This window comes from Drosophila subpulchrella, chromosome 3L, assembly GCF_014743375.2.
Source record: "Drosophila subpulchrella strain 33 F10 #4 breed RU33 chromosome 3L, RU_Dsub_v1.1 Primary Assembly, whole genome shotgun sequence".
NCBI classification, from domain to species: domain Eukaryota; kingdom Metazoa; phylum Arthropoda; class Insecta; order Diptera; family Drosophilidae; genus Drosophila; species Drosophila subpulchrella.
In genome coordinates, this window is record NC_050612.1 from 11875628 (window position 1) to 11902125 (window position 26498).

Below are 26498 nucleotides of genomic sequence, written 5' to 3' on the forward strand. Positions count from 1 at the left end.
AAAAAGTATCTCTTAGTGGTTATTCAAACTTGGTATTTATATTACATTTGCGAAAAGGTGATATCGCAATTTATTCAGATAATGAAGCTATACACACTCAAATTTAAATTAAACTTGGTGTAGAAACAACAAGAAACTGGTTTTTGGTAAGTGAGCGTCCTGTTGGCGGGCAATTTTCAAACCCGGTTTCAAAAATACCAGAAAAATGTCTGATTATATATGGTCCCGTCTTATACGCTATCTTATACGTCAAATTATTCGTATTAGCCTAGGTCTAAGTAACAAAACTTTGTTAAATTAATAAATAATATATTTTAATACATTTTCATGAAATGCTTTATAATTATGAAATATTATTATACTTATACATTAAAATATAACATTATTCTATGATTTATAAATTTTTTGATATTCTTGTAAACAATCTTATATATTTTTGCAAATAAATTTTGTTTTAGTTGAGATAATGTATTTAAGATTACATTTAATGCGACATTATAAATAAAACTTTTTTATCATGTGACAAGTCGTATTACACCAGTCCACGAAAAAAAATATTTCATAACAAAAAAATGACAATATATTTATATAAATACAAATGATTAAAAACAAAGCATTTGTTGTTAAAACATGATTTAAACCTATTGCTATTTTTTGAAAATGTAGAATTTCGTATGGTTTTGAAATGTTTTTAAGGTTATCCCTGGCTATACGATATTATGTAACCTCCAAAACACGTGATCAATAAAAACATTTTCCCAATTATACGAAAGCCTATTGTCTAAAAATAGCTTCGATTACGTCACCTTTATCGCACAGTTGTATTAGTCTGTGACTGATAAACAAATGCAAATGTTTATAATGGCGATAAGCTTGGCGCCAAAGTTGCCTATAAAAGCTCAGCAGCTAAATGCCAAAGAAGCCAGTCACAATTCAGTGTTCAAGTGAAGCAGCAGTAAAATTTATATTAGCAACAGTACCAGCAGCAACATCAACAGTTCCGGCAGCAACATCAGTAGTTCCCGCAGCAATATCATCAGTTGCAGCAGTTGTATCCAGAACAGCCGCAGCAATAAATCTGAAAAGCAAGGTGTTAAGTGAATTTCTTATCGAGTCAGGTGTAAACTAGTGCGAAAATGTCGCAATCTGATAACGCGGCACGTGAGCAAACTGCGGCAAATCCTGTGCCCGAGGCATGTCAAGGTTGCCGCGGCCAACTGCCACGAACAACGCCCGTGGAAGTGGAGGACATGGTCGCCACCCCGTCGCTGGAGAATCTCATTCGCAAGGCCAATATGGCTCAGAAAATGCTAAACGATGTAATGAGGCAAATCCAAAAGCAGCAGGAATCTCAGGTCTCCACCAAGGAGACCAAGTCCAAGCACCGAAGTTCCGCAGGAGGTAAAAGTCGACACAGGGGACGCAAGCATGGTCACCACCATCACTCTAGCTCCTCTTCCAGTTCCAGTTCTGGCAACAGTGACTGCGAGCTGATTCTCGCCGAGAAGGAAGAGATCATGCCCAGGAGGAGACACATTCGGGAGGATCGCAAGCAGAATCGCTCCAGGTCCCGCGGCCGCTCCCGTGGTCACTCGCGTGGTCGTTCTCATGGGCGTTCTCGTTCCAGGTCCTACACCGACACCCGACGATCCCGAGCACTGCCCCTGGCTCTGCCCGTTCGGATTTCAGTGTGAGTATCTGGCTTCATTAAGTATTATTCATTATATCATTTTATCCCCTAAGTGTGCACAAACAAAAATCCAAAAAAAAAAAATAAAAAATATTATATAAAAATTTTAAAGTGAGTTTTATTTTATATTGCAGAGGTGTTTAACAAATAAAAAAAATATATATATATGCCTTGTTCCTGGGCTGGCATATATTTTGGGTATCGCCGATGATTTTTCAAGATCTTGATAAAACTAATGATTTCTTGCTACATTTTTCAAAATATGAATGCTTGTTTTGAATCAATATAATTATTGAATAATATAAAAAAGAACATTTATCGTTCTTAGATATTTTCTTCTATCTTACCCTTCATTAAAAAACTACACCCAAGAAAAACAACCCTTTAGATATTTTTAAATATTTCTTATATTTTTTAAATGCCGTTTGTTTTTACATTAATAGTTTTTATTTTGTAGTTGTGCTAATTATATGTTTAACATAAAAATTGTTTCTTCTCCTCGTATAAGTACTTGGTTTTGTTCTCGTTTTGATTGTGATCTATTAAGTTAATTTCTTCTTTTGATTTGTAGACTTTGCTGTGAGGTTGCTCCTTGCAGTCGCAACTTGCTGTTTGTTTAATAAATTCGTAAAATTCGATGTTAAATGTAATAAACCATTTCATTGCTTCGTACAAATAAATTCATATAAAAACCGACTAAAATCGCTGCGGCGTTAATGCCGCAATCGCTTTATAAACAAAGAGTGCTGTTGGCTCGTGAATTTTCGTTTTATTTTGAAATGAGCGACAAAAGAATTATGCTGCGGCTTGGGCCCAATAAATTCCCCCAAGTGAACACCTTAATCTGCAACTTTAATGTGTGGATTCTGTGTCTCTAATTTGTATGTTCATATTTCATGGCTGCTATTTACTCGCTTTTCATGGCTTGCATTATTTATTGTTTACTCGTAATTTAAGAGAGCTTTGTCTAAAAACAAATTTTGGCACACGGTTTCCAAAATGGGTTCGATTCGTCCCGCTGATCCTCCTGCTCCTCGATTTTATATGACTGTTTAATGGGTTTCCTTATGCTTTCGTAGGCTAGTTAAAATACAGCTATGTAATCATATTATTTGGATTATTCGATACGAACTAAGAGTTATATTAATTTGTAGTTTGTTTGTCTGCTCCTAACTTGGCTTTCGTTTCTTTTTTTCTGCTGCTTGATTGAGTGTTTGTAATAATTCGAAATTTGATTACGACTTGTATTTGATTCTCCTACAGGCTCATCTGGTTTCTTCCTCTATTTCGTTTTTAAAAACATTTATCTACAACTCGACGAATGACAGTTTATTGTAATGGAAACACTAAAGTGTGGTTACTGTTACTGTTACTGCGATATAATGTCATATTTTCTATGAATACTGCTTTGAATTCAAATTCAGCTGGCGACATATTCGAGTGTGTGTACATCGGCTATATCGAATACATTTAGTTAACATTTTCATTGTGGCTTTACTTGGTGTCTGTGTGAGCTCTCTCAGCGGAGTCATGCGTCTCTATCATTGTCAGTCCTTTGAGGGGTTTACTTTTGATTATTTACAAAATATGCTCAGTACTCTACATGTACGTGGATTCGCTAACAACTAGATGAGTATTCTTCAATTGTATATTTCGGTATATATTCTATATACATGAGCACACGACTGTCTCATAACGTAGACACGCACACGGACACATTTAAATATACATTCATATAAATTTGTACACAGCATATATCTGAGTTTTTGGTTTAGTTGAAATTTCAAGATTAAATTCCTCGTTTCATCGCCCTGGTGCACTACAAAACCGAAACTTATAGATCTACTTTAGGAGTAGCTATGTATGTATGGGCCAAACACTCATTTCTATTCGAGACACCCACACTTAGAAGATCATCCTTTCTACATACGATGAAAAACAGTTCGATTCGATTGGATTCGATACGATACGATAGTTTGCGATAGTTTTGCAGTTAGTAGTTTGAGTTACAGTTTCGAGTGATATACGCATTAGTCGTTACGGATACTTAAGAGACTACGTTAGTATATATACATACAACATTTCTGGAAGTTCGACAACTGACCTGGGTTCTTTCTGGACACATGCCATATTCATTCACATACTTATACGTGGGTATATAGCATGCACAATCGTTAATACTTAGATGTAGTATGACCTCTATAAATACGGGCAGGAGTTTATAATGGGAAGTGTTTTGATTCGGTATGTTTGGTTTTGGATGGTTGGTGCAGAATTTTGATACTGATTGTCCGAAAGTTGACTGAGTGTTCTTCTTTTCTTTTTGGGGGCAGGGGTATATTACTGGGTTCAAGGCATTTCCGAAAAGGGTGGACTGTATTTTTTGGGGGGGAAGGGGCCGGGTGGTTAGGTAACAAATGCATTATAAAAATGTACAAAAACGTCCAGGCTGCTGCTGAATTTCTGGCTATCAGGGGGCCTGGTCTCATCCTATGTGCTGATCTTGCGATCAGATCTTACCTATTTCTCAGACGGATATCGAGTAATCCGATTTCTCGCTAAGCAGTTTTTGGCCAGGAGCGGGTGAATGTTGTTGTTGGCGTTGCTGTTGCAGTGGCTGTTGTTGCTGTGGCTGCGGTGACTTTGAATGCGCTCGTTTGTGTGGTTGTGGTTGCTGTGGGGCCTGCTGTTGCTGCTGCTGGTGGTGCTGCTGTTGCTGCTGCTGGTGGTGCTTCTGGTGCTGCTGCTGCTGCTGCTGGTGGTGCTCCTGCTGCAGCTGGGAGGTGGTGGAGGAGGGTCGCGACCAGAGCGAGGACCTCTGACCCAGCTTCAACTTCTTAATCGTATCCACATCGACCTCCACCTCGGCCAGCTCGATCCGTTCGCCCAGGCCACCGCCGTCCTCGGTGCGGTGGAAGGCCCCGGTGGTGCACTCGGCCTGCAGCTGGAGCGGATGCAGCGTGCGCAGGATGCCGGCCCTGGATGCGTGTTTTTTTTCGGGGGGTGGGAGGGTGGTGGGTGGCGATCGTTGGGGGGTGAGGGGGTGCAAGTACAAGAAAGGGTCCAGAGTTGGAGTTTTTTTCTGATTGCAACCACAGCATTCAAGCATTCATTCGGTTAAAGACCTAGTGGTGTAGTTCTAGTCTGGTTGTGTGGTTGGGTGTGCGTGGGTGGGCGCAGTTCTCACGACCTGGTTCATCAGATGAGGATTTGTTTTTTGGATATTTGAAAAGGTTTTATCTGATATGGATTTCTTCGTATCTCAAGGGAATTTGGGCTTAAACATATTTTAAGGGTGTCTAAAAGTATGCTATGATTTATTTTCAAGGAATACTTTTAGGAACTTTCAAAAGTGATTTTAAACTTTTGAAATGTAAACCTAATGGTATTTCAGGGGATATATTCCAAAACATATCCAATATAATTTGTAATAAATATTACCTTGAAATGTGTTTTATAGAGGGAGACCGATAGTCAGTATTTCTCAAATCTGGGGAATCTCATCTGATCAACCATGTCGCCAGAAGCGGCCTTAACGGGCCCCCTCGGGGGGACCACACACCTCACCGTAGGCCAGGTCTCATGTCTGATCTATCGGGTCCATGTAGGTGCAGGAGATCTCGCCGCTGTCGTAGCCGAAACCGTCCATGGCCTCCATGGCACCACCAACGTACTCACTCCCCCCATTGGCCGTATCCTATTTGGGCAGCGTGGGCGCTGTGAAGAACTTGGAGGAGAGCATGGCCGTCGAGGGGTTGAGCAGCGTGCCCGGATGCTGCTGCTGCTGCTGGGGATGTGGTTGCTGGTGGTTCTGGTGGTGGTGCGGTGGCTCATGCGCGGGCATTATGGACTTGTGCGGGATGGGGCGGAACTGTGAGGAGGGCGGCATGCAGGCTACCAACGGGCTATGGCTATTGCCGATCCCATCCAGCCCCATCAGCTCCTGGCCATTGCTGGCCTCCAGCTGGTGGAGCTTGGGCGTGATCAGGAGGGGCTGCTGTTGCTTCAAACTACTACTGTTCGGATTCGAGGAGCTACTATGCTGGGCATTACTACTACTCTGCAACTGCTGTTTGTGGAACTGTTTCTGCTGCTGTGTACTGATCGATGGCGACTTGACCAATGTGGGTATGTGGCACTGTATGGAGTCTTGCGATTTGAAGGTGCTCGATATGGATTTCAGATTTCCGCCGCGCGGCGATAGAATTTTGTTCGAATTGCTCGATGTCGATGGTGTGGCTGTCGTATTGGTGGCTGTGGTGTTCGTGTTGCTGGTGGTGTTGTTGTTCATTTTGTTGCTGTTGTGGTGGCGCGGTGTGGTATTGGTGGAAAACTGATATTGCTGATGATGATACCTGGAGCGACCGCGGCGGGGCAATGATTTCTGTTCGGACATTGGTGACAGATCGGAGGAGGTGCTCGACTGTGCTCCATGGTAGATGATGCCTGCGACAAGTCGCAACAGCAAATCAATGGATCAATGGTGGATCGCAGCGCAGGCGGAGATGTTAGTGGGGAAGAAAAGAACAGAAAAATAAAGAGCGGGCTAATAGAGAGTTCTTTTCTTTTTTTTGGAGGGGGAACAACAAACGTTAAAAAATTATAACTTATGGCTAACTTAATGCTACCATCAATTACAAATCGGGTGGCTTAGTCTTATTTGTTGGCCTGATCTTAGTTGTTGGTGTAGAGTTTTTGGTGCTGTGTCTGATTGGCCTACTACAGATATGTTATCGAGATATTGTGGTTTGGAAAGTGTTGTATTAGTCTAGAGTCTGCAAAAACAAAGCAACACAAAAAGAGAGTTCAGCGGGCAGTTTAAAAGCCTGGGAACTGAGAACAAATAAATTCTGCAGTGAAAGCTTTCTCAAAATTTTTAAGGAATTACAAAAATGTGTGCATTTTAAGTGTCTAAAAGTATACAACAATATGTTTTAAAATCAAAGGTAAAATTGATTCATTCAGTAAGAGGATCATTCTTAATTCATTGCATACTTTTAGACACAGATAACTATATTTAGAAGTGGTTTTAAGACTTTAGTGATTTGTGTGGCACAACCAAACATGGATGGTTATAAAATTTTTAAAAAGTATATATTAACTTGGCCAAAACTTATCCAAAAAAATATTTTTTTTAATTCAACATGTTATTAAATAATTTATTTTTATTGCTTTCACCGCAGATAAAAACTAAAAGAATACTTCATATTTTTTCGATGATCTGAAGAAAGGAAAACCCTAGTCTTGGACTTACTGTGCTTGATCTTGCCCTCGTGCTGGTTGGAGGACTCGGTGCGACTGGAGGTGAGTTGGTCCTGGTCCGATTCCGACTCCTCGCTCTCCGGCTCCGTCTTCCGTGAGTGGCGCCTCCGGTTCTTGGACTGCACATGGAACAGAGCGGGAAATTAGTCGGGCTCTGGATCCCAAAGCGGTCATATATCAGCTAGCGACTACAAAAGCGCCTGGGGTTAGAACGCTTCTCGAACAAAAGAAGGGGTAACTCAAGATTGGCAAGTGATTGGCATGGATCCGGGGGGTCAGCCCCTGGGCATGATTTACGGCATTGCAATTAATGTGAACTGAAGGGCAAACAAATACACGAGCAGAGAACAACATAAAAAGCACGTAGTACACTTAGGAAAACACTAATTGTGGCAGGACCACACTGATCAATGGAAGTTGAGTACAAGTACGGTAGAGTATAGTAGAGTAGAGGGAGAGCTAAATCAAAGAAATGAATAAACAAACGCACGATATTATGGAACGGTGAGGTCTGATAATAATTATGAATTGTCTTTAGTGGACGTTGGTGGTGGTGGTGGTGATGGGTGGTGGTTGGTGGGTTCAGTACCGCGGCTGGTGGTGGCGACGAGCAGCCCTCGGCCAGGGCCCGCTCGTGGTACATGAACGAGTGGAGCAGCGTGTTGGCCGGGCCGCCGTGGTGCGGCTGCGACATGTTGCCCCCAGCCTCCGACAGCTGGAAGGTGGCGTACGGCGAGATGTCCTCGGAGGTTTCTGCGAAAAGTCCTCGGGCGGTGAGCGGTGCTGATCAATGGGGACAATAACGGCCAGGGCTGTCACAGAAATCTCAAGGGGTTTTCCTGGCTCTCAGTCAGGGTGTTAAAACACTTTACAAGCAAATTGCTTTGATTCCAGGAATTCCTATTTGGTTCTCATGTTAACAATTCTATCTCTCTACATATGTAGAAATTCCCGAAAATTAAATCACTTATTTACCATCTGTATATCTACCAAAGGCTTAATATGTTTATATGTTCCCAAGTTATTTGGAACTTGATCATATTTACCAATTTAGAATTTAACAAGAAAGGTTCATTATAGTATTTTTTATTATTTTAAAGTATTTTAGACATTTAAATATAAGAGTCTTAAACCACCATCTGCATATTTAAAGAAATTCGTAATTTTTTTAAAGACCTTTAAAGGTCCTTTTAAATTTTTATTTAAGAACGGGGCTTATTGAAGCATTTTGTTTTTTAAAATATGTTAAACATTTTTTAATTAGATTTATAATGCAGGTATACTGATCCCAAAATGTAGCATATTCTTATAATTTTCCTTTTTATATGTCTGAGATTTCTGTGATGCCCCTGGTAACCAAACACTCACCTGGAATCTTATCGTTGTTCTGCATGGACACCTTGTGAATGGTGGCATAATAGCGTTCCCGCTGGGCAGCCTCTGAGTTGGCTCTATTCTCGAGTGACTCCTTTTGAATGTGATTGGCTTGTTCTGCGTGCGGTTGTGCATTTTTAAGCACTGAGTCAATTAGTGGATCATTGCAGTTAATCACAAAGGTATGGCTATGCTTACTGTGTCTGTAGCACACGATGACCATGATGATGGTGCAGAACATTCCCGATACCGCCGCAATGCTGGGAATGAGCAGGTTCATATTGGCGAAAATCACTGTGGTTTGACCGCGATGGCCACGATGCACGATTTCCGGTGGTGGTGGATCCCCGTCCTTGGTCAAGGTCACAAATGTGAAGTCTGCCTGCGAGATTCCAGCCACGTTATGCGCCTCCATGCGAAGTTGGTAGAGGGTCGATGGTGTCAAATTGTTCACCACTATGCGACGCTGCGGCTTCAGGGCATTGGATACTAGAAGAGGACGTTAAAAACTTTTTAGATATAGCAGCGAAAAAAGGGATTCAGATTTTAGTAAAAATACTCGTATTTTTAGCGGTTTTTCATTTGTAGTTTAGCCAAATCAAGGCGTAAAGCTAAAATACTGACTGTTTTGGGCAGCTTTCTACCTACGCTAGCGATCCCAATCACTTGATGCAAAATTTATTTTTTGACCAATTCTCGCATTTTTTGTAAGGGGTTACATCCCTTTTTTTGCGAAAAACGGCAAAAATAAATATTTTTAAGGTTGAAATGTCAATGGATTGAAAATTAAACAACGAGCTCAACGAGGTATGACATTACTCATTCTGACTTTTATTTTTTTTATGGCAGCCAAAAAACGGAATTTTTTGAGCGAAAAAATGGGTTAGATTCTTGTCAAAAAGAAAATGCAACGTTTCTTTAAGGTTTTTCATTCCTATTTTAGCCAAATCAAGCCGTACAACTAAAAACCGACTGTTTTGGTCAGTTTTCTACATACGCTAGCGATCCCAATTACTTTATGGGAAATTTATTTTTTAACCAATTTTCACATTTTTTTTTTCACGGCAAAAATAAAAATTTTTAAGGTTGAAATGTCAATGGATTGAAAATTAAACAACGAGCTCAACGAGGTATGACACTCCTCATTCTGACCTTTAGTTGCTTTACGGCAGCCAAAATACTGAATTTTTAGAGCGAAAAAAAGGATTAGGATTTTGTCCAAAAATATAATATGATATGATTTTATAGGGCGGAAAAAATGGTTTCGGATTTTAGTCAAAACTTCTTCTACGTACTTTTCACCTTGTAATCTACATCGCAAAACTCACCCAGCACCCATTCTGCGTCCGGATCTTCGGTCACCGCCCTGTACTGGAGCACAAAGTACAGCAGGGGACATCCATTGTCCGGCCAGGAGTGCAAGCGGACCAAAAGCGAGGTCGAGTTGGGGGCCAAAAGGGCGGTGGAGGCAGGATGGCCAGGTGACTGACCCTGAGTGCGCACGTGCAGCATGGTGCTGGTGGGCGAGGTGCCCACCTTGTTCTGGGCACTCAGGTGGATCTGGTACGTGCTGCCACAGACCAGACCCTTGAGCTCGTGACTGGAGGCATGTCGCGACAACTGCATCTCGTCCGTGTTGCCATTGGTCCTTCGGTAGAACAGTGTGTAACCGGTGATGGGTGCATTGCCCGTGAAGCCGCACTTCCAGTGCATCAAGATGCTGCTCGAGGTGGCACTGGTCACATACAAAACGGGCGCCGTGGGTGGCACTTGGACCATCAGAGTGTGGGTCAATCGATCGGTGCCGATGCCATTGTCCACCTGGCAACTGTAGTTGCCTCCATCGGCCAGCTGCAGGCTGGAGATGATCAAATCTCCGCTGTCCAGTAACTGAGAGTTGTGCATGCCACCTTGTCGCAGGGCCACATCCGATTTGAACCACTCCCTTTTGGGTTTGCCCACCGCTGTGCAGGGTAGAGTTACGGTAGACCGCCAGGGTCTGACCACGGAACCGCCGAAGGATATGATCCTGGCAGGCACGCGATTTGTGGTAATCTGTGAAGACACCCGAGAGCTTTTACCCTCGCCCACGCGAGTGCTGGCCGTCACCCAAAACTGGTACTCCATATGGGGATGCAGACCCTTTGCCTCGTAGTAAGCCTGCTGGGACGGCAGACTACGCTTCTCATTGTTCAACTCCTCGCGGCCGTTCACCACACGGGTGTACAGACTGTACTTGGTGATCACTCCGTTGGGTTCGTTTGGTGGTAGCCAGGAGATGTACAGGGATTGCGATGAGCTGGAGACCACTTTAATGTCCGCCGGAGCCTCTGGCACATCCTCTTCGCTGTGGCAAAACAATGGCTTGGAGACAACTCCATCACCCATTCGCGTGTGGGCCAGAACCTGAATGCTGTAGTTGGTATACTTGCGAAGGCCTGTCAGAACCATGGTGAGAGCTGTGGTCTTCCGTGACTCCACCTCGTCCTTGCTGGGCTGAATGTCATCGATGATGGGCTCAAAGACCAGCTTGTAGCCCTGCAGCAGGCCATTCGTGTGGTAGATTGGCGGTGGTTGCCAGGACACCTGGAGCGATTGGGATGACAAGGCGGCACAGCGAACATCCTCTGGAGGGCGACTGGGTACTGTAACAAAATTCCATTAGAATTTCAAAAATGCATTACAAATTTAAAACTATCGGAGCTGTCACACAAATCAATAAAGTATAGAAATTACGTTTAAAAGATATTAAAGGTACTTAATAGTATGCAACAATATATTTTAAGCTTATCAGTACGAAGAATTCATTCAGAAAGACTACCGTCTTTTATATTCTGCATACTTTTAAATACACAAAATTATAAAGTTTAAGTCCCCAGCGATTATTTGTTCTAAATAGATTAAAAACATATTGTTACCATCTTCCATTGTCTGAGCGCCTGTGGGTTCCGAAAGAGGTCCTGGTCCCACCTGATTAAAGGCCTGCACCACGACATTATATCTAGCAAACTTGGCCAGTCCGCTGAGCAGTAGCTCTCCATTACCCCCATCGTAATCACCGGCAACGGAGGTGAAGTTATAGGCCGTATTTCCCGAGCTGGACAATTTGTAGCCCACGTTGTAGCCTTGAATGTCACCATGACGCAGTTCAGGCAACGGAGCCACCCAGCTGATGAGCAGCTCTGTGGAGGACAAGGGTCTGGCCGAGAGACTTAGGGGAGGTCCTGCGGGTCGCTGTGGCTCCGTGCGAACGATCAGCTCCTGGCTGGGCGCACTTCGACCCGCCGAACCCTCGGCAATCACCCGGAAAGCGTAACGCGTCGCCGGCTTGAGGTTCTCTATCATGGCATTGAACATCGGCGGATCCTTGACCTCGATCTGCTGCCACTGCTCCACAAACAAGGCTGGTGGGAGAGAACCTTATTTAAAGGAATATCATATATATCATCTATAAACAACACTAAAACGGGGTCCTATACGTACGATCTGACTCGCGGAACTCTACCAGGTATTTGGTCACATCGCCGGTGCCCATGGTCTTGGGCTGCCACTTGATGTTCACCGAACGGCTACTGATCATGGCCGCCTCCAGGACACTGGGTGGCAAAGGAGGCTCCTGGACCTGCAGTTGCACCAGCTGCTGATCGTTTCCATAGAGATTGCTGGCCCGGCAAAAGTAGGGACCACTGTCGGTGGCATCCACAGTGCGGATTTGTAGCTCAGCGGATACTCCATCCGGGGTGGCCTCCTGCTTAACGGAGATCCTGAAAGTGGGATTAGTTATATTTTCCCAGGATACTTCAAGCTGCACCTACTTATAATTGGTTGATGGATTCAGTGTATTCTTGCCCGAGCGCAGCCAAACAATGTTAATCGGTTTGTCCCCACTAACGGCGCACTGGAGCAGCGCCGTGTCGCCTTTTTTCACCATCACGGAGCGGGAAGTCGAGGAGAAGTATGGCGAGGCTGGAAATGGCAAGCATTTTGCCCATTTTAATTACGGCCGTGATTCCTCCGGGGCCTCGGCAGTGCAATTAACCAAATTGCCACAGCGGCTCCCCCTGCTAGAATACTCACAGTTCACTTTCAGCTGGATGACCTTTCCGATGCCGGTGCCGATGCCATTGTTGGCCTGACACAGATAGAAGCCCTCGCGATCCTCCTTAACGTGTTGCAGCAGCAGGGAGCCGTTTCCAAGGAGTTTGGTGAAGGGACGCTCGCGAACCTCCTCGTACTCGCCTGATTTACTGCCTGTGGGGAGACATTGAAGACCCGGGAAAAATGTGGGTTAATGATATGATACATGCACTCAAACTATACTATAATCCATTTCATGTTGCATTTAAATATTCAGCGCTCTGATTTTCATCCATTGAGGTTCATACTTGTATTAATTATTTAAAACACATATTATGTTTTTTTTATTATATTTTATGTTAGTAGGTAAACCCAAATTTATATATATATTTTTCCTTTTCCATTTTTTATCAGTGGGACTTTGAAACTGTTTATCTCTCTGTTAAAGTATTAAAGAACTAGCTTAATATTTATGACACTTCCTTAAACCACATAAAGTTAAACAGACCATTTCTTGATATAACCCTATTTATGTTATTAACGAATTTTACAAAACTTAACTAGTAAAGTATTAAATCATTTTTGAGTTTAAGACTTATGTTTCATAAGGCACATACCACATATACATTGTTTATCACAATTTGAAAAGTATACACTAACTAGTTATGTCATATTTTGTAGATAGGGATACCTATAAATGAATACTACATACTATCTGAAAGTTCAGGAGTCTTACCTGTAGCCTTCTTCCACACTATACTGGGTGTGGGCACACCCTGCGCCTGGCAATGCAGCATTATGTGGCGATTGCGCTCCACATTCGCGTCCACGGGCTCGACAATCCAGCGTGGCGGCACTACGGGGCGTATGCGTGATATGAAGAGTTAGTTAGCTTACTTAGAATTCAACTGGGAGCGCAGAACGAATGATTCAAATTAAAACTGCTAAGACATACAGTAAGAGTAATGGTTCTTAGAGAGAGATATAGAGAGAGAGACAGAGACAGAGAGGAAAAGTGAAGAGTTCTGGCAAAGTAAAAAACGGCATAAAAGAATTTTGCTGTTTACGATCTTAAGATTTTCATTGTGCCTAGCACAAATGTAAAAAACTGGTTGAATAGTGGTAGCAATATAGTAGGAACTTTTCAACTAATATACAAAAGGATAGTTTGTTTTTTTTTTGGGTGGTTTGCTTCAAAATCAAATACAAAAAGAATTTCATATGCAACTCAGTCAAAAATGGAACAAAAATAAATGTTTATTCTTTTGGGGGTTTGTTCATGTTTAAGGAAAATCGTTTAGGAATGTCCGTGGGGTAAATTAATTATAATTTGATTTGTTGGTGTGCAAGGATTTTATTTTTATTTTTCATTTTCGTTTATTCAAATTGATCGCTTTCTCTTTTGTGTGTTTTCTTTGATTCGCCCACGCTCTGTGCCTCACGGTTCTTTGATGGTTGTTCGAAAAAATCGCAAAAAAGGCTTAATATGTTCTGTTATATATTCGGCGCATAAATTAAATAACAAAGGCATGCCAGAAGCGAAATGGAAAATATATTTGCATAGAAATTATAGAATGCGCAACATAAATGGGAACGTGGTGTGAGTTTTATAGTTGGACACGCAGCTAACAAAACACGAAAAAAGCGAAACAATAAATTGGGATTTCAATAAAAAATGCACCCCACCATTTCGCCCGTTCCAGTGGATTGGCGTTTTCAATAAATTATAAACTGTTTACTTAGCAGCTGCATTTAATTGCCAGCCTTTGTTTGTGCAGCAATAACGAAATGAAAAATTTTAATTAAAAATTAAACGCGAACAAGGAGCAAATTATAGAGCTCCAAATGAAATTAACATCTGGCCCAGGGCTAAAGTATTAATTAAAATGATTTCTGGTTATTATTGTATTTTTTTTTTCTCACAGGGATTACTTTTTGCATAGTACAAAGCGTTTTGGGTTGGGGGTTTTTATTTACTTTTTTTGGGGACAGCGTGTCTAATTCGAATACGGAAAAAATCTTTGCACACAACAAGAGCAGCGTCAGCCCGGGAAAATGGGGCATTGGCAAAATAAATAAATTATATTTTGAAAACTGTGTACGTCAAGCTCTCCGCTCGGCAGATGAAAATAAATATAATTGCCCACCCCCGGGACTGGATGGCTGGCGAAATCGGGTGGAAAAGCTTAACGGAGCAGTCTGTGTGTGAAAGGAGGAAAACCCAAAAACGAATTAAAACCAGAGCTTAAGAACCGAGTAGGATGGAACGAAATAAAACGAAGAGGAGAGCAAGCAAATCATAAATAAATGGAAATTAAAATTCATTTGTCACAGCACTACGCGCATGCAGATGGCACAGAGCAAACTAAAAATTGCATCTCTACTATGTACAGTCGGCATGCAGAAACAAAAAGTGCAGCTCGCTGGCCGCCTTCTAGATAAAAACATTCATTCTCAACTACATTAGCAAATACTGCGAAGCTTTAAGTTTCTTATCCATTTATTTTCGGTTGGTTCTCCTTAATTTACTTTCATTTCTTTATTTTTGTGGTTTATTCTGCTTGCTCTGCAATAGGATTATGTTTAAGCGTTTTGTCAGTCACACGCACACACAGGCAATCAGGCACTCACACAAGCGAAAGGGGTGTACACCGAAACAAATACACATCTTCAGATCATTGTATCCGTAAGATTCAAAAATGAAAATGTATCTTTTTTGTAAGATATAATAAATTTCTATCTTTGAATTACAAAATTTAAATTTTATTATTATTTTTATTTACATTTATATATTCTGATCTATAAAACACATTGTTTTTTAATTTTTAACATATTTAACAGGTTTAATGAATTCCTCAGATATGATAAAAAAAAAATTATTTTGCTTTAGATTTTTATGGATATTCTTATTTAAAAAAGTATTTGTTTCGGTGTGGAAATATAGTAAGCGATTAGAGAGGCCAAAACCAAATTGAAGCATAAGCGCGAGTTTCATGGCATCTTCGGTGGATTTTTTGGGCGGATTCGAGGCTTTTAATGCGAGCTCATTCTTTTTCAGCCTTCGCCTTGTTTATTCGTTCGTTAATTAAGCACAGCACATTGAGCATAGTAGATGAAGTGGAGTTTTTCGGAAGCTGCAAGTCAAAAATGAAGAGAGGAGCCAGGGGTAGCGGAGGAGTTTCTGCACTTATCCTGCAGACCGAGCACCAAAAAAGGATATAGCGAATAAGGCAAATGAATCTTAAAGCAGCTTATTTTTCCATGTTTATGCAAGAGTATTTGTATAAATTATAAATTACAGCTAATCACGAATGCTGTGCGCCCTCCAAGCTCGCCAAAATGAGATACCGCCAATTGAATTTCGCCTGGCGAGGAGAACGCACTCAATTTATGCATCTAAAAACCCGACTTGTCGTATAAGAAGCGGTTTAAATAATATGCAGCAAATCAAAAGAGATATTCATAAGCTTTATACGTAATTTGTTAGATTTTTTTTGGTTATGAAGCGCATAAGAAGCAGTGCAGTTAAAACGGTTTACCTGGTGAGACGGTTGTCAAAAAAACCCACAGCGTGCCAAAGCGACTTAAGGGTGGCGGGGAACTCTTAATTGTAGATTAGTGGGGTTTTCGGGGTTTTTAAGCGGTACGTTTTTATGGAGTTAGGGGGAGTTTTCTTAGTGAGAGTCAAAAAATCAAAGCGCCTTCGGGCTGGGCAACGTTCAGTTGCGCCGGAGCTAATCGAGAGCCCAACAAAAAGCTTGATCAGCCTAGTTTTCTTTGTTGTTAAAAATCAACCAAAAATTATCATCAACAACTGAAAATACCATTAAGAAGCTGTTCTTGAATACATCAGCGGGAAAGCAAAAAGTTATTGAGGGGCAAGTGAAGTTCGCTTAGTATTGTTTGTATGCGTGTGTTTTTGGTAATTGTGTGTGAAGAGAAATAATATCGCCATTTGTGGTAAAATCGAATCATAAATGAAAAAGGTTCGAAATATATTCTATACACTTTATGAACTCCACTTTCAGCGGGTTATTTAAAGACTTTCAGGTCTAGAAAACATTTATTTGGCAACTATAAGTATGCAATAAAGTTTACCTTCGTAATAAGTTGTTAGCATAAGACCCAAGATACTTTAAAACCAAGGTCAAGTGTCTTGAATTATTTAATTATTTCTGATTATTTCCAAGGACATTAAAAAACCCATGTTCTTAAGCAAGAACGAGTTTTGTATGTGAAAATGATATTGCATACTTATAGGCAGTACAATAATTGTTTTGAAACCTCTTTATTTCGAAGTAATTTGATTTATAGACAATTTCGATAACCAATGGCTTTGATATTCTTGGGCTTTTCTCTTCATGTGTCTGGTGTTTGTCTGTGTTGATGGGTACGCTAGTACGCTACCTTTGACCTGCAACAGGGCCGTATACTTGATCTCGGCCGCCGGATTCTTGGCCACGCACGTGTACTCGCCGGAATGCGTGGCCGACAGCGACGGAATGCTCAGCAGCGAGCTGTACTGGTCTAGCATGGTGACATTGGCCCCCAAAAGGTCGGGCAGCGGGTCACCGTCCTTCAGCCAGATCAGCTTTAGCGGCGGATCGCCCCTGGAGACCCCGCAGACGGTCCTCGTCCGCATGCCCTCGGCCAAACCCTCCTGGAAGGCGAACGGTTCTATGCTCGGCGGCACTGCAAGAGGAAAGATCAGGCGAAACGGGTTAGGATTGGCACTGGTCGGCGAAGACGCCTGAGCGGAGACACCTGCGATTCCCACGATGATATGGTACATATGTGGATATCCCGATTGTTGATTGCTGATTATCAATTTGTACGCTCTGTAAACCTTCGCAGTTTTGTTAACACATTCGAATGAAAACGCTACTTAATCTTGTACAAACATTCCGAAAGTGGAAACATCATTTACAAAGGATAGCAAGGATCTTATGAATATATATATAAGTATATGTATATATATGCAATTCAATGGTTCTGTGTTACATGGTACATGAATCAAAGTGCATACGAAAGGAAACTCAACTACTTGCAACTAAACGGGATTACGGAATACGGATACTGGATAACTGGTTAACTCGGACTCAAGTCGATCGTTATTTCGTTATTTTTACCATTGACCAGCAGGGCCTGCGAGTTCTCCACCTCGGCGGCCGAATTGCGGACCACACAGGAGTAGTTGCCGGTGTGGTCGCTGCCCAGGTTCTCGATGACCAGGATGCTGTTGTACTGGTCCACCTGCTTCACGGACATATGCTGGGTGGGATCGATGGGGCGGCCGTCCTTGCGCCAGTTGATGGTCAGGGGGAGATCGCCCTTCACCACCGAGCAGGTGAGCGAGGCCCGATCGCCCATGTTCAGCTGCAGGATGTTCGTTTGGAAGGGACTGAGCTTCGGCGGCACTGCAAGGGATCAGCCAAGGATTGATGAGCCACAAGTGGGAAGCCGAAGGAGCAGAGTCGGGCAGAAAAGGTCGCGATTTATGAAAATTTAATCAGCACGCCGCTTCATTAGGGCGCAAATTCATTAACATTAACATGAAACACTAATGAAAAAAAAGGTGCAGTTCGCCGCCTTGCTCTCCCTCAGCTTCCCATTTTCTTTTCTTTTTTTAATTTACCAACTTTTAAGCTTAGATTATTGCGCATATTTAATTACAGCAGGAGCAAAAAGTACATATACACACCCGGCCGAGAGCCAAAACAAAACAAAATTAAGCAGAATCCAAAAAAAGACGTGAAAAAGGAAATGCAAAAAGGTTGGCAAAAAGGAACAACTTGAAGCGCCATAGGAAACTACTTAGTTTGCTGTTAATAATTAAAATGCAATTTTCACTTCGTTTCGCAGCCCGCTGCTTGATGTCATCGTTGCTGAAAAAGCTGTGAAAGAAACCAACCTCGACCTCCTCTTGTTCATCTAGTTTTTTCTGTTTTGTTGTGTTGGTTTTTCCTGGGTTTTCTTTGGGTTTTTAGTTTTTTGTTTCGGTTTTTTTTTTCGTTTTTTGTTTTTTAAGACACCCGGTTTCACATACTAACCTATGACCGTCACCTCGCCACTCCGCCGGGCGCTGTGACCCTGTTTGTTCCTCGCCCAGCACGTGTACACCCCGGAGTCCGAGTTCTTCTGCACCGGACTGATGGTCAGCGAGCCGTCCGGCTGGACCCGCTGTCGTATATCATCCGGCAGCTCCCGTCCGCCCCGCTCCCAGTGGATCTCCTCGATGGGATAGCCCGCAACCGGGCACTTCAGATTCAATGTCTCGCCGGAGACGGCGGTTACCTTCGGAATCAGTCGAATGTAGGGAAGACCTGCGATGGAAAAAGTCAGATCAGATGGTGAGTAAAGAGCCTGCGATGGAGAGCTGTGTATGGGGGAATGGAAATGCTTAACAGATTTGCGCGCACGTTGCTTTTTTAATAATGCAGTAAACAACTACACCTACAGCGGCAAAAGCAGATACCACAAGTAACAGATGCACTGGGAAAAATATCACCATAAGTTTCAAAATATAAAAATGTATATCTATGTAAGCCAAAAATTTGTTTACTGCTTCTGAACCCTAAACAAAATGTTTGTGGGAGAGGTCTTTAGGTAGCGAGGATCTGTAACTAGCTATCCTTAATATTTTCCTCTAAACCACTAAAACTGTTTTAGAGCTATAATACTTTTTGGTTACCAAGCTTTTAATAAACGAATTAACGGCAAGGCTTAAATAAGATATTTTGTACACCAATCGACCTTCATATTCCAAGTTTTTTTTTCCATTTTAAAAACTAATAAAAAATCAATTGCTTTATATCATTTAAACAGAATAAGGTTGTGTTTGCATTCTTCAAAAAGTAACAAAAATCTTTTCTTAAATATGAAAATCAGATATAATGTTATTCATTTTTAAATGATGGGGTCTGTTTTGTTTAACTTGGGGACTTTTACGTTTTTAAATTTAAGTAAAAGAGATTTGTAATTTTTAAAAATGATCAATTTCCTAAACAAAGGCAGCAAAACCAATGTTATAAAATTCCTCAAGATCTCTTATAAATGATTTTCTCTGTGCAGTGAACAGGAAGCGGAGCACAATGTAATATGCATATCCTGGCTGGTTTCGTCCTGTCTCCCGTGCCCACCACCTCCACCAAAACACTTTTCGGGAACGTGGAAGGAAATAATGCAGCAACTGTCGGTCGGTGGCAGCAGCTGGAGGAGTCCTTGCCTCTGGTTGCCTTGTGGGCTTGGGCTGAGTGTTTTTTTCCTGCGGAATATGCATAATTTTCGAGCATGTCATACGTGGTCCCTGTGTCCGTGCTCTCGGCGGAGTGGATGTGGATGTGGATGGAGATTTTTGTAATCACCGCCATTACCAAGTCGCGCAATCAGCGACATCGCCGAGCTTTAAACTAAATGATGATGGTGGCAGCGGGATTCATTTGCTCCCCTTTGCGAAGCGGCGGCAAACAAAGGTTGGCAGGGTATGCGGAAATTGTCAAAGAGTTTGGTAGAAAGGTACAGGCAGTACTTGTGACACACTTTTTTCCTTTTTATTTGATTATCATACCAAATCACTTGGGTCTTTTACTTTAGCCCAAGGATAAGGCGCCCCTTGGTTTATTTGATTTGGGTGATAAATGTCGAACAGGGAACAGGGATTTTCCTCCATTTCTTTTTTTTTATTTTCTCATCCTACCAGCAGAGAGCATCGTTTAGTCGAGTAAGGATTTTTCGTGAATTTACTTGACTTTATTTTTCAACTTTTTCACTGCAAAACTTTGTAAACATGGCGCAGTTTTTGCCGCCGCTGTCGTTTTGTGTTTGCACTCCTGCTCCTGCTTCCTTCTCGCTGGCAACGCCATTTTGTTTGCCTGGCGACACAAAAATATTTGATTTCTTGCAAAAACAAGGCAGATGTTGCGCGTGCTGCTGGGAGCTGGAAAATGGAAAATGGGTGGATTTTCGGACTGGCAGAGGCATGAGGGGGTTTTTGGGGTCTTTGTAAGGGAAAAAGCACTGCAGCCAGCCGAGAGCCATGTTCAACAAAAGTGTGCGCCTCGAACAACACTTCACTGCTGCAAAGGCTCAAAAGTAAACTTGAAGGGGGGAACAGGGGACAGGGGCGGTTTGGACCAAAGGATCTGGCCAAAAACGGGGGGAACCGAACGAAGAACATGGCAAACGTGTTGTAAAACAAAATCAAGCAAAAGTAGGCAAATGCCAAAAAGAAAGGGGAGCCCGCCTCGAGCCGGGAGAACGTTTAAGTGCATATGTAAGTAGCTGGCCATATTTGTATCTGCACAGAGGGAAAATGTACGAAAGTAGTCTTGAGTGGTTATCTAACATTCTTTAAATGCCAAGGGAACTGCGCTGGGGGAAAACATTAAAAACAGTCTTGAGTGGCCACCTACCAATTTTGTATTACCCAGGGATTGTAATGAAAATATATACCGAACCCATGTTTAGTTTTAAAATATGATGTCTTCTTAAACACTTATTTGGTTTTGACAATGTTTCAATGTCAATTAAAAGGGTTCTTTAAAAAGACTTTCGAAATTAATATTAAATACCTAAAAGTATGCAACAATATATTTTAAACTGAAAAGTACAATGAATAAGTTCAGAATTACGTCTGTCCCTTACTTACTGCATACTTTTATACTTTGAAATTAATTTGTATCCTTTTATATTTTAAGAAATGTTGCGGACAAATTAAAATCTGTTATTTTTGACATTTATAAGTAAAAACCATAGTGGACTTTTGAAAATAAATATCGTGAATACAAAGTATTTTCAGATCATATCATCAGATCATAATTAAAGTAATACTTTATAACTATCCTTTTGGGAACCTTACCTTAAGCCATTAAACCCCTTAGTTTTGGTGATATTTTTTCGTTGTGCATCTGGGTGTCTAGTTTGAAACCTTAAGTGTGAATACAACATACCATAAATATTCAAGCGGGCCGCATGCTGCACTCGTCCCGCCCGATTCTCGGCGATGCAGGCGTACTCGCCGCCATCCTCGACCATGACGTGGCTTATGTTAACATGACTAATTACATCGCCATGCACGGTGATGTATTGTCCGATCATAAATCTGCAATGGCAAAAAAAGAAGGATGCTTTTGGATGAGGGCGCAAAAAACACATTAATATTGGGCTGGTTGCGATTTTGAGCGGTTGCACGCGGCGTATGCGCAATGTGTGCGGGTGTTCGGTGTTGCACAATTGTTTTCTTGTTGTTAAGCGTACTACACACCCACCACTGCACACTCATCAGCTAGGCACACTTCAAAAATGCAGCCTGACCCAAATCCTTTTGGCTGTAGGCTTCATTTTGTTTTTGTCGTATTTTTGCGCTAGTTTTTCGCATTTCGCATTTCTTGTTTTTTTTTCCCATTTTCGTTGCCATATTTAGTCGTAATGAAGGCTGTCAGTCGAGCTGTCGGGGCTTAGCATAGTTTCCATATTGCTGTCAATGTCATGTGCCACGCCCACGAAACGACTTCCACTTAATGCGGCCGTAACGCCCGGGCTCAAATAATGAGTGCAAAAAGGATTTCACGGAGCGCTCAAGTCGGCATTAAGTTCTGCGTTTGTTCCTTTGTTTGCCTCGCCTCCTTTTATTGGCACAGACATTAATTACAGGCAACATTGTTACGCATACGCCATGTGGCACTCACACAATCGGCTTTTGCGGCATCTTATATATGGAATGGTGATGGGAATGGGGCTGGGGATTGGGTTGGGGATTGGGATCTAAGCCAAGCAGCACCCGCCGGCTCATTAGTTTGTGGCCCGGCTCGGTGGCAACTTTTCAATTGGCATTACGGCCGCAGTTGGAAGTTGAAGTTGAATCTAGAGCCGGAACAATAATGGCGGAGGCAAAGTAATTACAATTTTAATTAACTTTTGCAGCAGCCGCATCCTGCGGCCTGTGGGGGAATGGCCGTGGGGCTTATGAATGCATAAGCCCGGCCAGAGAACGTTGATTTCGCCCCAGAAAGAGTGGCCAAGTCAAGCCGAAAAATCTTTATGGAGTGTGCCCAGGCTTGCAAAAACAGCAACTGTAGTTAAATGAAAATGGGAGTCGTTTTTTCTGGGGGAAATGGAGACATTCAGTCGTGGACTGCAGCACTTGAGCGCATTGAAACAATGGCGAGGACAAAATTGCAACAAAGTCGCACACATCCGCATCCAGATATCCACATCCGCATCCGCATCCCCACAACGCCGGCTTAAACAGCATCGCAAAAGTTGAACTATGTGTGTTTGCCAGTGTGTGTTTGGAGCGTAAAACGCTTTGGCTGCAACAATATAAACCTAATAGCTTGGCGCGGCTTTTGTGTGCTGTTTTAGCTGATTGCAGAGTGAGTGCCCAGCTTTTGTGGGTGGCTTAATGCCAACCAGCCAGCCAGCCAGCCAGCCAGCCAGAAAGGGGAAACAGGAATAAGAATTTCAGTAGGTGCCACTTGCAGTTTGGCCCTCTTATGCGGCAAAGGCGAAAAGTTTCGTGGCAAAAGTTTACGAAAAATTATGAATTTCAATTTACACGAATCGAGTTTGCACTTGGATCCCAATCAGGTTAGTTCGCAAGCACAGATTAAGCGATCCTTTATGCGGAATAGGGTGGACCTTCATAGGACTATAATCCAAAAATAATCTTTCAAATTATTCACTTTAAAAACCCTGAATCACACGCTTAGTTCAGATAAGTTTTGAGGTCTACTTAAATATAATAATAATATTTATTATCAAATTATAAATGGTAGCAGTTGACGTCGGCTTAAATGTAAAATCAGTTCTTAAACATCCATTTATCCGCGGTTCTAGACAAGCTACAAATGTATTGTATAAAATCACTATGGGTTTATGGATTTATAAAAAAATGGTGAACCTTTCATTAATAATCAGACGTTAGCTAATTGCATACATGTTGTTCCAAAATGAAGTGGATCTTCCTAATGTGAAGGTATACAATATGCACGTTTATCTAAATATATAAAGTTCTATTACTTCAGACAGCTTTCAGACGCTCTAAAATTTTAATTAAATCCTAGGTTCACTCTAATTCACAAGGCATTATATGGCTTAAAAGCGTTTCTCCTGCAACTTAAGCGTTTTCTCATTTAGGCCAAAATTACACACATTTCCATAACGCCTGCAGTTGTAGACAAACGCATCACGCACACACGCCTCCGACGTCGGCGTCTTGGCAGCTCCACAGGAAAAGCGGAGGAAATCTGGGGGGAAATGCGGAGGAAAGCTGTAGGAAAGCTGGAGAAAGACACCTCCTCAGCTGTGTGGGCCTGAGTTTCTGCATGGTACCGCCGCAGACAAACTTTTGAAAATGGCGTAAAATGAGCGTTTGAGTGTTGCGTTACCTCGTGCGCGCAATCATTTAATTTCCGCCTCGAGGCGCCTGCCCCTCCACCCGTTTCCTCCGCTTTTCCGACCATTTCCCCGCATTTCCCCAATGCCTGTTTGCCTGTCTGTCTGCCACTCCGAGTTCTCTGTGTATGTCTGTGTATTAAATAAATACACTTACCAAGTTGATATACCTTTAAACCGAATAATGTAAACCACTTAAAAGTCGGCAATAACAACGCAAACGGCAGGAGAATTGCTGCAGCATTGCGAAGGATGCTGCCATCCTGGCAAATTAGGTTGCCAGCGACGCCAGGATAATGCCTGCGGGTATTATGTGTCAAAATTGTGTTGCTCAGATAACTTTTAAATTAAAGCCATCGGCGTCTGCATGTCCGCACACAAGTTTCCGAAAGCAAATTTTCACACCGACCACATAACACACAAATTTTTGTAATCAATTTTGCCTTGTGGTCAAGCCATCTTCCTGCTCCTTTTCCTTTTTGACTCAAGTGGACTGGTCGAAGGACCAAAGCATCCTGCCAAGGATGACCACTTGAGCGGAGCAAATTCATGGCGATGTCGTCGACAGCCCCAAGTTGAAGTTTCAAGTGCTTTACATGCATAAAATCGAGTCATATTTTTAGGAAATTTAAATGGCTTACGACCAATGGAGCCTGATGTCTTCCGGTTAATATTGGGGACCTAAAATCTGAACTAATTAAATTTTTAGAATTTTTGGAAATGGATTTTATTTTAGATATCTATCCTAAAAAACTGACGACTCAAGTTTTTTATAGAAATTTAAATTTGGTATACCTATTTATACCAAAATTCTGCTCCTAATTCTATCATATATTCATTTAAATTAAGAGGTACCTCCAAGACGAATCCTCTAGAAATCCTTTAACCCCACTGTCCTATCAAGTTGATGGGATCTCGTCTCCTGCCCTCGACATATTGCATAAGTTTTAATTAAAATATTGCACAGCTGGGCGACGCAGGACAACAATCAGGACACGGTTGCCTTAGTTTTTATTTTACTTTATTCGAGCGCTGGACTCGCATCACTAGGCAAGAGGAAAAGCCAAAAAGCGAGTGCAAATAAAACGCTGCTGATTTTCCTGATGGTGCTGATGGTATTTTTAATCAACAACAGAAGTCCACAGTGGAAAGGGGCGAAAACTTTGACTTGCAAATCATTACAGACGTAACTCAAACAATTAGTGGCAGCTGCCAACGAACTGCAAATGAAGCAGGACTGCCGCAACTCCAAAAAAAAAATGGAGAGAAAATAGATTTTACCAGCAGGTAAGGGAGTACGATAAAAATCAAATGAATGCCACTGACAATGTCGCAAACCGAATTGCCAATCAATTCGATTCGATTCGATTCGCTATTGCATTTTATTTGCCTGCACACTGGGGCCAAAGCCAACCAAACTATTTGTGAAGTCTGGATGCAATTTGATCCGATCTCTTCGATTTTATTCGGCCAATGCAAATGTCAATGTCATTAAAGAGCCGCATTCGATTCAATTTAGTTGGCAACGGGCCAGCTAAAAATGCAATTAAATGCGTAAGGCTACTACTACCGGGGATTGGTCGGCCCCAAACGGGCTTAATTAACAAATAGAAAGGCAAAGTCGAAACCTTGGGCCAGACGCAGGCCCAGATACATATACGTATACCGACTGGGATACAGATTCGGATTCAGATACATTTACAGTCGCTAGGAACAGGAGTGAATGAACGCTGGAGCAGACGAGGCCGACCCAGACCACCCACCTTTGTAGGCGCGGCAGTCGGCAGCCACTTTCTATATATGTATATGTTTTTCTATATATTCGTGGGGCAATGTTTTTGAAAGGAAAGCGCAAAAAAAAAGAGAAAAGTAAAGGAAAATATGGAGGGAAAAGCAGGGGGCACACATACAACGAGTGCAATAAATGCAACCGCAGCCACAGTCGGGAGCCGCAGTTGAGATAAATTTTTGCTGGGCGCCCGCAGCGCCGCCTCTGCGTTGCCATTGCCAAGCCCATCACGGAACCCCACCCCATTTGTACCCTCTTTTCACCCCCTATGCAAGCCCCTTTCAACCCCCTTTCGCCCCCTTTCAACAAGTTCAATTACCTTCCGTTTGATGGCAGCGGAAATCCGTCCAGTGTCCATGAAATTTGCGGCGTAGGATTGCCGGCAGCGGAGCACTTGAGGCTCACAGCTGGTCCTGGCTGGAGGGTCTGCTCGATGAAGCTGTACAGGAGGACGGGCGGCGCATCTGGGGGGTGGGATAAGGTGGCAAGAGGTCACATTAATATTTTAACGATAAGCTGGTCCAATTTACGGAGTATTATAGTCCTCGAAACAGGGAACAAAACGGTTTAGAAGCAAGAAAAACTAAATCTAGATTTTTAGATAAAATATTTAAGGTTGTTTCTCGTCCGAATCTTAAACTAAAAGTAGATTTTAAGCTTTAGAGACATATTGTAAATTTGAATTTAAAAAATTTTCCTAGGAATCCTTAAGATGATACATACAGTGTGTCGAAAATAAATCCTTTAATAAATAGGTAAGGATTATGGCATGAAGTTCAAAATAAAAGACTGTGTTATTCTGTGTTATTATATTAGGTTTTTTTAAAGGATTTTCTAGGCCCTACTTTACTAGAAAACAATAACCTTAGGTTCGACTAATATTTTAAAAATATTTTGTTGATATTTTTGTCA

At 42.1% G+C, this 26498-nt stretch overlaps 2 protein-coding genes across 18 annotated transcripts in view; one reads left to right on the plus strand and one right to left on the minus strand.

Annotated features, from left to right (window-relative positions):
- Window positions 1-937: 937 nt before the first annotated feature.
- Window positions 938-2273, plus strand: LOC119555688 (RNA-binding motif protein, X-linked 2). Of its 4 annotated transcripts, none has more exons than XM_037867337.1 (3): window positions 938-1401; window positions 1451-1690; window positions 1825-2273. In XM_037867337.1, exons 1-3 carry the CDS (start codon window positions 1196-1198, stop codon window positions 1832-1834), a joined length of 456 nt encoding a protein of 151 aa, XP_037723265.1. In that variant the 5' UTR covers window positions 938-1195; the 3' UTR covers window positions 1835-2273. The 4 variants fall into 4 exon arrangements, with proteins under 4 accessions (XP_037723265.1, XP_037723266.1, XP_037723263.1 ...); XM_037867338.1 differs by having other exon boundaries at window positions 1463-1690; window positions 1825-2270; XM_037867335.1 differs by having other exon boundaries at window positions 938-1690; window positions 1825-1970.
- Window positions 2274-3997: 1724 nt separating this feature from the next.
- LOC119555686 (Down syndrome cell adhesion molecule-like protein Dscam2) overlaps window positions 3998-26498 on the minus strand; it is a 33822-nt gene continuing 11321 nt past the window's right edge. The window contains exons 7-22 of one of the 14 annotated variants that reach the window (XM_037867332.1): window positions 25906-26050; window positions 21352-21503; window positions 18454-18726; window positions 16811-17095; window positions 13140-13259; window positions 12404-12577; window positions 12142-12292; window positions 11810-12090; window positions 11245-11730; window positions 9655-10971; window positions 8525-8815; window positions 8321-8470; window positions 7542-7705; window positions 6945-7071; window positions 6046-6136; window positions 3998-4668 (exon numbers count right to left, since the gene is read on the minus strand). In XM_037867332.1, the coding sequence (XP_037723260.1) occupies window positions 4218-4668; window positions 6046-6136; window positions 6945-7071; window positions 7542-7705; window positions 8321-8470; window positions 8525-8815; window positions 9655-10971; window positions 11245-11730; window positions 11810-12090; window positions 12142-12292; window positions 12404-12577; window positions 13140-13259; window positions 16811-17095; window positions 18454-18726; window positions 21352-21503; window positions 25906-26050 (4658 nt within the window). In that variant the 3' untranslated portion in view covers window positions 3998-4217. Of the gene's footprint in view, window positions 4669-4808; window positions 6466-6944; window positions 7072-7541; window positions 7706-8320; window positions 8471-8524; window positions 8816-9654; window positions 10972-11244; window positions 11746-11809; window positions 12091-12141; window positions 12293-12403; window positions 12578-13139; window positions 13260-16810; window positions 17096-17532; window positions 17821-18453; window positions 18727-21351; window positions 21504-25905; window positions 26051-26498 lie in introns of those variants that run through there. The other 13 variants (XM_037867331.1, XM_037867326.1, XM_037867323.1 and 10 more) reach the window with 13 other exon arrangements.